At 46.4% G+C, this 11,021-nt stretch overlaps 1 protein-coding gene across 1 annotated transcript in view; it reads left to right on the top strand.

The window, feature by feature from the left end:
• Positions 1–1,402: 1,402 nt before the first annotated feature.
• The window catches only part of LOC140209568 (zona pellucida sperm-binding protein 3 receptor-like), a 75,099-nt gene continuing 65,480 nt past the window's right edge, over positions 1,403–11,021 (top strand). Inside the window, exon 1 of the mRNA XM_072277845.1 lies at positions 1,403–1,514. Coding sequence (XP_072133946.1) covers positions 1,451–1,514 — 64 coding nt within the window. The 5' untranslated portion in view covers positions 1,403–1,450. The remainder of the gene's footprint in view (positions 1,515–11,021) is intronic.

Raw genomic sequence — 11,021 nt, 5'->3', positions numbered from 1 at the left:
GATGAAAGGTGAAATGTTTAAGAGGAAAAAGAGGGGAAACTTCTTCACTCAGTGGGTGGTGAGATTGTGGAATGAGCTGCCAGCAAAAGTGGTGCATGTGAGCTGGATTTCAACATTAAAGAGAAGTTTGGATAGATACGTGGATGGAAGGTGTATGGAGGGCATGGGACTAGGCAGTTTAAATGGTTTGACATGGACTAAATGGGCCGAAGGGCCTGTTTCTGGGCTGTAGTTTTCTTAGACTAGATCTATTTATTTTATTTGTTGTTATTTATGGCAATATTTTATGTATAGCACTGTACTGCTGCTGCAAAACAACACATTACATGACATATGTCAGTAAAAATAAACTCGATTTTGATTCTGATTGTATCTAAAATTCTCTTAAAGGACACCATCGTGACCAAGGGACACAGATTCAGAATAGAAGGACCTCCATTTAGAATGATGAGGAAGAATTTCTTCAGTCAGACAGTGGTGAATGTGGAATTGGAGGCCGTCTTTATGTATATTTAAGGCAGAGGCTGATAGATTCTTGATTAGTCAGGACATGAAGGGATATGGGGATAAGTCCAGGAGATTGGGGCTGAGAGGGAAATGGATCACCATGATGAAATGGCAGAGCAGACTCGATGGGGCTGATGGCCTAATTCTGCTCCTATATCTTATGGTCTGCTGTTATCTGTTACCACCACATCCCCTGGCAGTCCTCTAGAAACCCACCATTCTCTGTGTAAGGTACGTGTATAAAGCATTTTTATGTGTGGCCAGAGGCCTCAATCAGATTTTAAACTTTCTTCAAATAATTGACCCAATTGAGGTTTATTTTATGTTCATCTCTAATGAGTAAATAGGGATTGGGAATTCACATAAGCCCAGTTTCTTTTTTCAAATTTGCAAGCTCTTTATGAAAGATTCACATGATTCCCACGTCCCTCACAGCCACTGTGGAAAATATTGACACTATTAAGAAATGCCAGGTGCATTTCTACTCTGCAAGCCCCACCTCGCTGGCGCTGATTCAAAGCGGATTATTCAGGGTGTCCTTACTTTCAACCCCATTCCTTTCCAGTCCTGATGAAGGGTCTCAGCTCAAAGTGCCCACAGTCCACTCTCCTCTGTAGGTGCTGTCTGGCCTGCTGAGTTCCTCCAGCCTTCTGTGTGTGTTGCTCTGGATCTCCAGCGGCTGCAGAATCTCTTGTGCTTACTCTGGTTGTGAAATGTTGTCCTTGAACCCCTAGTTCACTGTTAATTTTTTATTTCATTGCAATTTCCCAAAAATGCCACTTAGATTCCTGTAGACATAACCACTTCTAAACAAAGCTGCCCTCTCCAAAGTCAATACCACCCAAAGCGAGCGTACAAAGAGGTTACTTAAAATCAATTTGAATCCAGAATCCAGAGGGACTGCAAGTCGAAAAGCTAGCAGGAGAAGGGGAGACGGACAGAAATGTACCCGAAAGCTGCATTAAAACTAGCACTTCTCTTTGTCCTACAAATCTGCCCTACTCTTGGTAAGAGATGAAAAAGCTTCCTTTGCTTTTATCGTGTAGTTTTTTGACATTGAGTTAGATGCGTAATTTTATTCTTCCTGGCGAGCCTGTACAGACGAAGCAGGAATGTACTCATTTATAAAACATACGCTGAACAGGCCCTTCGGCCCACAATGTTATGCCGGCCTTCTAACCTACTCCAAGATCAATCTAAACCTTCCCTCCCACGTAACCCTCCATTTTTCTGAGATCTATTTGCCTTTCCAAGAGCTTCTTAAACGTTTATTGATGGTAATGCAGAGCATACTGACATACGGAATGACAGTGTGGCACTCCAGATGCAGCAAAACAGATCACAAAGCACAGGTGATTGGGAAGGCTCAGCACATCATTGCGACTCAACTACCGGACTTGAGGACAATCTTCAAATTACAATGCCAACAGCACATTGGTAACATTCTTAAAGACCCATCCCATCTCGGACACTGTCTGTTCAATCTCCTGCCATCCGGTAGAAGGTATAGAAATATCTTAGCCAAGACAGTAAAACTGAAAAACAGCTTTTTCCTGAATAATGCTACACCCCGGCTTGCCAATGGCCTTTGAGTGTTATGGACTATTGAAATCACTTGGTGCATGTAACTATGGGATTTTTTAAAAACTAAGCTGTGACACATGTATAGAACACAAAACATAGAACAGTACAACACAGGAAGTGGCACTTCGGCCCACAATATTGTGCCGAACCTGCTAAAAAGTAAATCAAAGACATCCAAAAGCTAATCCCTCCAGTTTACGTAATGTCCGTATCCCTCCACCTTCCTCATGTCTATGTGCTTATCCGCATATCTCTTAAAAGCCTCTGATGAATTTGCCTCTACCACCATACCAGGCAGCACACTTCAGGCATCGACCACTCTCCAAGTAAAAAACTTGTAAGTGTATTGTAAGTATCTATTTTGCACGGACTGGAGTAGCACCACAATCTTGGTGTCTTGAGCAATGGCAATAAAGTTCTGTTCTGTTCTATTCTTACATGCCCCTAATGTCTCTGCCTCTATCACCACCCCAGCAGTACATTCCAGACACCCACCACTCTGTGTAAACGTACCTCTGACGTTCCCCTTGAACTTTCCACCAATCACCTTAAAATGAAACCCCCTCATAATAGCCATTTCCACCCTGGGAAAAAGTATCTGGCCGTCCACTCATTCGATGCCTCTTATCATCGTGATAAGAATTACACATCATTAATAAGAAATCAACACAGTTGTAAAGGAGCACTGAATGAACCTGTTTGCTGCGAATCATTCTAAAAAACATTCCAGATATTGAATATGAGGGGGATTCAGGGAATGGGAGAGAGAACATCTTCACTCAGGGGGTGGTGCAGGTGTTGAATGAGGCGGTAGATGTGGGGTCAATAGCAGCAAGTCTGTAAGGAGTTTGTACCTTCTCCCCGTGACGGCGTGGGTTGGTGCTCTGGTTTCCTCCCACAGTCCAAAGACCGGTTAAGGTTAGTAAATTGCAGGTACACTATGTCAGCGCCAGAAGTGTGGCAACACTTGCATATCCCTGGACTGTGTTGGTCATTGACACCAATGACTCATTTCACTATAAGTTTAGATGAAGGTGTGACAAGTAAAGCGCTCCTCATTAAAGTAAGTTTGGATAGGTACATGGATGAGAGACGTAAAGAGGGCAATGGTACAGGTGCAGATGGGAGATAGGCAAAAAAACAGGCTGGGCCAGATGGGCCAAAGGGCCTGTTTCTGAGTTGTACGACTCTATGAAGTGCCCTCCCTGTAGGTTTGAGGGAGCTCTGGCCCCTCCGATGTTCGAAGATCTGGTCACTACTGAACGCTGAGGAGCCAGCCCTGTGTTAAAGCCCTTCAAACACTGGACAGGTGCATTGTTTAAGAATAGTGATGATGCTTTGTAGAGAATGTACTGAAATGTTAGTACGATCAACACAGGGAAAGGTTGCCACAATTGTCTTTATGTAATATGAATAAGTTTACTTTTGAAATAAATAATGTTCTCAGATGTTCTTGAGCAAAGTGACCTGTAGAAAGGTGCAATTGTAGGCCGCGCACTCCTGCTCAGGCATACAACAGCCTCTGCTCCTCAGGGAAGGAAGGGAGGGAATGGCCTGCAGACAGAAAAGATACTAATTATCTCACTTTAAGGACTCTTTATCTCATTGTCTCATGTTCTCGTTATTTATTGCTATTTATTTATATTTGTAGTTGCATAAATAATTATAATAATAAGTAAATAAATAGACAATAAATATCAAGAACGTGAGATGAAGAGTCCTTCAACATGACTCCATAGGCTGTGGGAGCAGTACGGTGATAGGGCGAGTGAAGATGAGTATAGTTACCCCCTTGTTTCAAGAGCCTAGTGGCCGAGGGGTAATAACTGTATCTGAAGCTGGTGATGTGAGTCCTGAGGCTCCCGTACCTTCTTCCTGATGGCAGCAGCAAGAAGAGAGCATGTCCTTGGTGGTGGGGGTCTTTGATGGTGGATGCAGCTTTCTTGTGACAGCTTTTCACATAGGTGTGCTCAATGTTGGGAAGGGTCTTACCTGTGATGAGCTGGGCTGTAGCCACGGCTTTTTGCAGGGTTTTCCATTCAAGGGCAGCGGTATTTTCATACCAGGCTGTGAAGCAACTAGCCAATAAACTCTCCACCACACACCTATGGAAACTTGTTAACATTTTGGATGTCATACCCAATCTTTGCAAACTTCTACGGAAGTAGAGGGGCTGTTGTGCTTTACTTGTGTCACATACCCATGACGGGTTAAAGAACCAGCAGAAATGGAAACCACTTTGGAGTCTTGTATTGCTATTAACTAATACTTTTTTATTAGTAACTACGCAATACAGTAATATAAATTCAGATATATTAAACAGGTTAGAAGAGACTATATGTATATAAGTGTGGAAACATAGAAACCAAGCTTCTTCAAGTCTAGGGGTAAATAGATATAGTCTTACGATGATAAGTAAAGTTCAGTTCAGTTCGTGGTATTGAGTTGAGAAGTGATGGAGAGAGAGAGGTGTTTGGTTCTTCAGGTGAGCTGATGCCATAGATCTTCCCATTGTCCTCCAAAATCCTTTCAAAGTCACCGAATGTGATCACAACAAAGGGGACTGTTCTTCTGTGGTGGAACTATCAACCCAGGCGAGAGTTGGTACACAAATAACTCCCCACCGGTCACACCCTTTTCACACTGTGAGAGCCACTGATCGATCCACCTGATCGATCCTCCAAAACCCACCTTTCTGCGGGCACAACAAAGCTCATCTGGTGTTCAAAACCATGTGTCTGTGAGTCTATCATCTGACCTTCTATTTATCTCACCGTGCTGAACACCAGCTGTCCATCAAGCAGCTCCTCCCTTCTCTCTCTGTAGGAACACAGAAGCTGCCAGTGTCCTTGCAAAAGTGTAAACATGCTGCAGAGAAACCATAACACCATCTCAAAGCTGTCTTCGTCTCTCTCTCTCTTAATAACAAGGTGCCTGTGTCGAACAACTCTCTCTCTCTCTCTCTCTCTCTTTCTTTTTAAAAGCACAGTTGATAGGGATAATTCAGGATCCCGTCACAACTTGTATAATGGCACTGATGTGCTGGACCCAGGACAAATCCTCTGAAGTGATAACACCGAATGATTTGAAGTTGCTGACCCTCTCCGCCTCTGATCCCCCGATAAGGACTGGCTCATAGACCACTGGTTACCTCCTCCTGAAGTCAATAATCAGCTCCTTCGTCTTGCTGTCATTGACTGAGAGGTTGTTGTTGTGGCACCACTCCCTCCCACATGCTGAGTACATGGACGGGAGGGCTATGGTCCAGATCAGGTCGACGGGACTAGGCAAAGTAGCAGTTCAGCATGGAGCAGCTGGGCTGAAGAGACTGTTTCTGTGCAGTGGCGTTCTATGACTCTATGGCTCAATGGCGGAGGGGTGAGAGATGGGGGTAGGAGGGTGGTCAGAGTGGAGGATAGGGAGAGGACTCAAGTGGGTGGAGGGTGTAGCGGAGAGGTGGGGAGTAAATCAGAGGAATGTTAGGGGTCATGAATGAGGCAGAGCTGGGTAGACAATCAGTGTAGGAGAAATCACAACATGTCATTGTGGTAGGGAGTCGAAATCTGATTGTGAGAGGTGGATGAAGGTGATTTATTTATTGGTTTAGAGAAGTAGAGTGGAACAGGCCCTTCTGACCCAGACAGGCCGCATCATCGAGCAATCCACCTACATTTATGTCATGGTCAAGTCCACAAAGTCTGCATTCCGGTTTACGGTCCAGTCCGTCCATTCCTTATTCCGGGTTTTCCTGTTTTCCTTTGTTCCATTGAGTGCCTTAATTGAGGCACCTGATTCTCATTTTGGGCTGGCATATAAATACCTTTCAAACCAAGGATTCCCTGCTGGACTGTTCCCTTCTGCCTGAAACCTTGTCGGTATCCCTGTTGAGGTCAACTGCTGGAGTGAGACTGGAGCCTTGCCATGCCAAGAGAAGGAACTATCTATTGTTGAGTTTGGAACTGTCTCTTTTTGTCCCTGTATTTAGTGTCTGTGTTCTGTGTATGAGTCCTGGCCCTAGGTCCTGTTCCCAAGGAGGGGTCCTGACTCTGTGTAAAGCCCCAGCCCTAAGTCCTGTTCCCAAGGAGGGGTCCTGGCTCTGTATTCCAAGTTCCAGGTGCTGTGTTCCAGTCTTGTCCAAGTCAAGGCTTTGTGTTCTTGCCCAGCCCACCTCGGCAAGTGACCTTGGCAGTCATCCTGGCCCTGTGTCCTAGAAAGGGTCCTGGCCCTGCGCTCCAAGGAGGAGTCCTGGCTCTGTACCCAAGAGCCTAACCAAGCTGAGTCCAAGAGCTGAGCCAAACCTTGTCCAAGAGCCTCCTCTTGCCCTGGAGTACCTTGTCCAGTCCATGTCCAAAGCTCTGTTCCAAGACCAAGTCCAGGTGTTGTGTTCCAGCCCTGTCCAAATCTGAGCTTCGTGTCCTCATCTAGTTCCGGTGCCTTGCCCAGCCCAGTGCTGGAGATTCCTCGTCCTGTCCTGTAGCCACATCCTGTCCTTGCCAGGATCCTAGTCCCCAGTCTTAGCCCAGACCTGGGTTCCAATTCCGAGTCAAGACCCAGGTTCCAGTTCCGAGTCAAGATCCAGGTTCCGAGTCCCAACCAAGACCCAGGTTCCGGGTCCTTGTCCAGGCCCTGGTTCTAGAGTTCCGTGTTCCCAGTCCAGGCTTCTCGTTCCTAGTTCCCTGTCCGGATCCCATGTCTCTAGTCCAAGTTCTAGTCCGGGCCCTGAATCCTAGTTTTGTCCAGGGCCTGTGACAATGTCCAGCGTCGTTTCTTCCTTACTCACCTTGCTATCTCGATAAACCTAGTCCTGTTCCTAGTACTTCAGTGTCTGTGTCTTGCATTTGGGTTTGCTAACAATGCCCTCTTGTAACAATTTAATACTAATGCCAGTCAGAGTGTATGGGAACCCAGGGCATTTATCAGCTCTGATAATTGTTAGGTATGCCAGCTTAATCATCGGCCCGCACAGACCGCTGGAGGAGCTCAGCAGGTCAGGCAGCATCTGTGAAAACGAGTAAACAATTGACATCTTGATTCTCAGCCTAAAACGTTGACTGTGCTCTTTTCCACAGATGCTGCCTGGCCTGCTGAGTTCCTCCTGCATTTTGTGTGTGCCTGCAAATTTTCTCCTGTTTGTTAATTCTACTCAGGTGGGTTTATTTAGAGATACAGAGTGGAATAGGCACTTCTGACCCCCACAAGCTACGCCAGCCAGCAACGCACCGACTTAGCCCCGGCCAAACCACAGGATGATTAACCTACCAGCCGGCACGACTGTGGGCCGTGGGAGGAAATCAGAGCGGCCAGGGGAAACCCCCTGCAGTCACGGGGAGAACGTACGAACTCCTCGCGGACCGTGCAGGAATTGAACTCCGAGCTCAGACAGCCAAAGCCGCAATAGCATTGTGCTAATCACTAGGCTACCGTGGCAGCAATGAAAAGCGTTGACAGAAATGGCGGGACGGGACCGGACCGGATCCGCGGAGGAAACCTGGGCAAGAACTGCTGTTGAAGGAAGGAAGAAGGGGGTCATTACACTGAACCAGTCAGGTTGAGCCCCTAACACATGCTCTGGAGTTTACAAGGCATCTGAATAACTTAGGCATAAATTTGATTGCAGGCAAATTGCACTGAACAAGCAGTTCAGTTCACGGGTTGTCTTCCTGCAAGTGGCTACGACAAAAGAGCTAGAACGCAGTAAACAAAGATCATAAAATCTGCTGGACATCTAGCAGAAGAGGAGAAACTGCTGAGATGATAGAGTAGATCTGGCTGTTTGAGTGTGGGAGGAGGAAGAGGAAAAGTCTTTTCAATCTGAAATGGTAAATCTGTCCCTCTTCCCATGAATATGACCTCAGCCACTGACTGTTTCCAGCATTGTTTGTCGCTAGCCAAGGCACAGGCTTATGGAAACTTTTGGTAAAACAGAATTCATTAACACACCCAAATATGATCAGTTGTTTTCCACCCCAATCAGCTGGGATTCAGTGGGAACAGTTTACTGCCATGTTAAATGTTCGTGCAGATGTTGCTTTACAAATTATCACCACCCTCCCTCTTCAATGTTAATTCAACTAAACAAACTGCCTTTTCTGCCTGGAACAAGTTATCCAATACTGTGGTACAAATCACAAGGGGACTTGGGAGTCCTTGTGCAGGATTCCCTAAAGGTTCACTTGCGGGTTGGGTTGGTGGTGAGGAAGGCCAATGCGATATTACCGTTCATTTGAAGAGGACTAGAATATAAAAGCAAGGATGTAATGTTGAAATGTTATAAAGCACTGGTGAGGTCTCACCTGTACTACCGTGAGCAGCTTTGAGCCCCTTATCTTAGAAAGAATGCACTGACATTGGAGAGGGTTCAAAGGAGGTTCAAGAAAATGATTCTGGGGTTGAACGACTTGTAATATGAAGAGCATATGATGGCTCTGGGCCTGTATTCACTAGAATTCAGAAGAATGAGGGGTGACTTCATTGAAGTCTATCGAATGTTGAAAGGCCTTGATAGAGAGGATGTGGAGAGGATGTTTCCTATGGTGGGAGAGTCTAAGACCGAGGACACAGCTTCAGAAGAAAGGGGCGCCCTTTTAGAATTTCTTTAGCCAGAGTGGTGAATCCGTGGAATTTGTTGCCACAGGCAGCTGTGGAGGCCAAGTTTTTAGGTATATTTAAGGCAGAATTGGATAGATTCTTGATTGTTCAGGCCATGAAGGAATACAGGACGAAGGCAGGAGATTGGGGCTGAGAGGTAAACCAGATCAGCCATTTTGGATTGATGGAGCAGACTCGATGGGCCAAATGGCCTGATTCTGCTCCTATATCTTCTTATCGAAAACTTTTTCAGAGTTATCCTGCTGATTCCCATAGTTTCCTCAACTATTCCTCTTCCCACCCTATCTCCCAGGAAAATGCTATTCCCTTTTTTCAGTTTCTTCACTTCCACCACATCTGTTCGCAGGATGCAGCTTTCCACTGAAGAACAACAGAGATGTCCTTCTTTAAAGAATGGGGTTTCCCTCCCTCTATTATTGATGCTTCCCTCTCCCACATCTTTTCCATTTCCCATGCATCTGCACTCACCCTATCTTCCCACCATTGTAATAGTTAGAGAGTCCCTCTTGTCCTTACCTACCATCCCATCAGCCTCCACATTCTACACATTATCTCCACTTCTAGCCTTTCTCCTACTGTCCACTCTTCTCTTCTATCAGATTTGCTCTCCACATCAGTTCCACCGTGGATGGTCCCAAGCTTGGCTGAAAGGAGGAGGGTTGGGCATGCAGTTACTAACCCCATCCTGTTTAGAAAAAAACCTGAGCTACAGAATCGGCAAAGACCTCATGCCCGGGAGAAGAAGGATCTTTGAAGATAGGCTACCAGTTGAAAGACTGGTGGTGGACAGAGGACTCTGGTGAGCTGCTGTTGCTGGCCCATGCCCCAGTGGGAGTGATGGGCTTAAGAAGAACCTCTCCTCATCATCTCAGTCCTGAATGGCCAATCCCTTACCGTGAGACAGTGATCCTTGATCCCAGATCCCAGATTCGTCAGACAGGAGGAGCTTCCAGAGCTGAGGACCAGTCACCGATGCCAGAGCCATTAAATTCACAAATAAAGCAGCACAAAGCAATTTTTGCTCTGCACGCAGCCTTCGGTATGCCCACACTGGAGTCGAGACCTTCAGAGTTCTGACCAATGCTCCTCGCTCAAAAGGCCAGCACTGTGGGCAGGGGGACGATGGACATCTGCGGTTGTTGGCCTGTCCCAGGTCAGTGCATGTCCGTGCATGCAGGAGGCAGTAAGAGGCTTGAGGGCCAGTCAGTCAGCACACTTAAAATTCCAACCGCACGGTTCCATTATCGGCCAGTCTGGGGCTCAGTAACAAAGATCAGAGCCCAGAGTCAATCGGAAGTCAGGAAATCAAAGCCAGCTGGCTGGAGGCCTGGAGGCCTAGAGGCCTGGATACTGGAGACTGAAGGCCTGGAGGCCCAGAGACTGAAGGCCTGGAGGCCTGGAGACTGAAAGTCTAGAGGCCTGGAGGCCTGGAGACATGAAGCAGGGCTTATTTTGCTGTTGTTGTTATGATACTTGTGTGTTTTGTGTTGTTCTGCTAAGCATTGTCAGCTTGTTATGCCAGATATCCCACCTCTCCCAGAACTTCCGGGAATCTCCCGCATATTAATAGTGGCTCCCTGATGCCCGCAAATTATATACAATATCACGGAAATCAATTTTTTTGAGAGCGAGCGAGAGAAAAGCAAGAGAGAGCGCGAGAGCGACCACGAGAGAGAGCTCAAGCGAGAACAAGAGCGAAAGTAAGCGAGCGTGCGAGCAAGTGAGAGCGAGAGAGCAAAAAAGCGAGAGAGAGAGTGAGTGAGAAAGCAAGAGAGAACGAGAGAGAAAGCAAGCGAGAGCGCTTGAGAGCACGCGAGTGACCACAAGAGAGTCTCCCGTGACATTGTGGAATTACCCATTATACCACCCTCAGATTCAGATCTACTTAACACATGTACTTCCAAAAATACAATAACAACTAACACCACCCAAGGATGTGGTGGGGACAGCCCACGAGTTTGTCACCATAAATTTCAGCACCAGCATAACAGACATCCCACCCTGCAAAAGCTCATTTCAGGGAGGTAGCACCATCAACGAGAGCGCGCCATGGCAGAGTGTTCCAAAAAAATATAAAACATATGTCACCCCAGGCTACACTAAAGTGCACCCCTGCCTAATAGGGGTCAAAAATAATGACAGTGTTGCTCGCCGCACTGTTTGCAACAGTGACTTTTCTATTGCCCGTGGTGGGTTAAGACTGTAAAAGACATGTTGAGGTGAGTTTAACAGGTGTCGTTCATTCATTAGCAGAGCTAACGTTATTTAAACTAGCTGGCCAGCTGCTAAGGAGCTACTCTATTGCAGACATCCCACCTCTC

Source organism: Mobula birostris, chromosome 14 (genome assembly GCF_030028105.1).
Source record: "Mobula birostris isolate sMobBir1 chromosome 14, sMobBir1.hap1, whole genome shotgun sequence".
NCBI classification, from domain to species: Eukaryota; Metazoa; Chordata; class Chondrichthyes; order Myliobatiformes; family Myliobatidae; genus Mobula; species Mobula birostris.
This window is presented reverse-complemented; position numbering and strand designations above follow the sequence as displayed.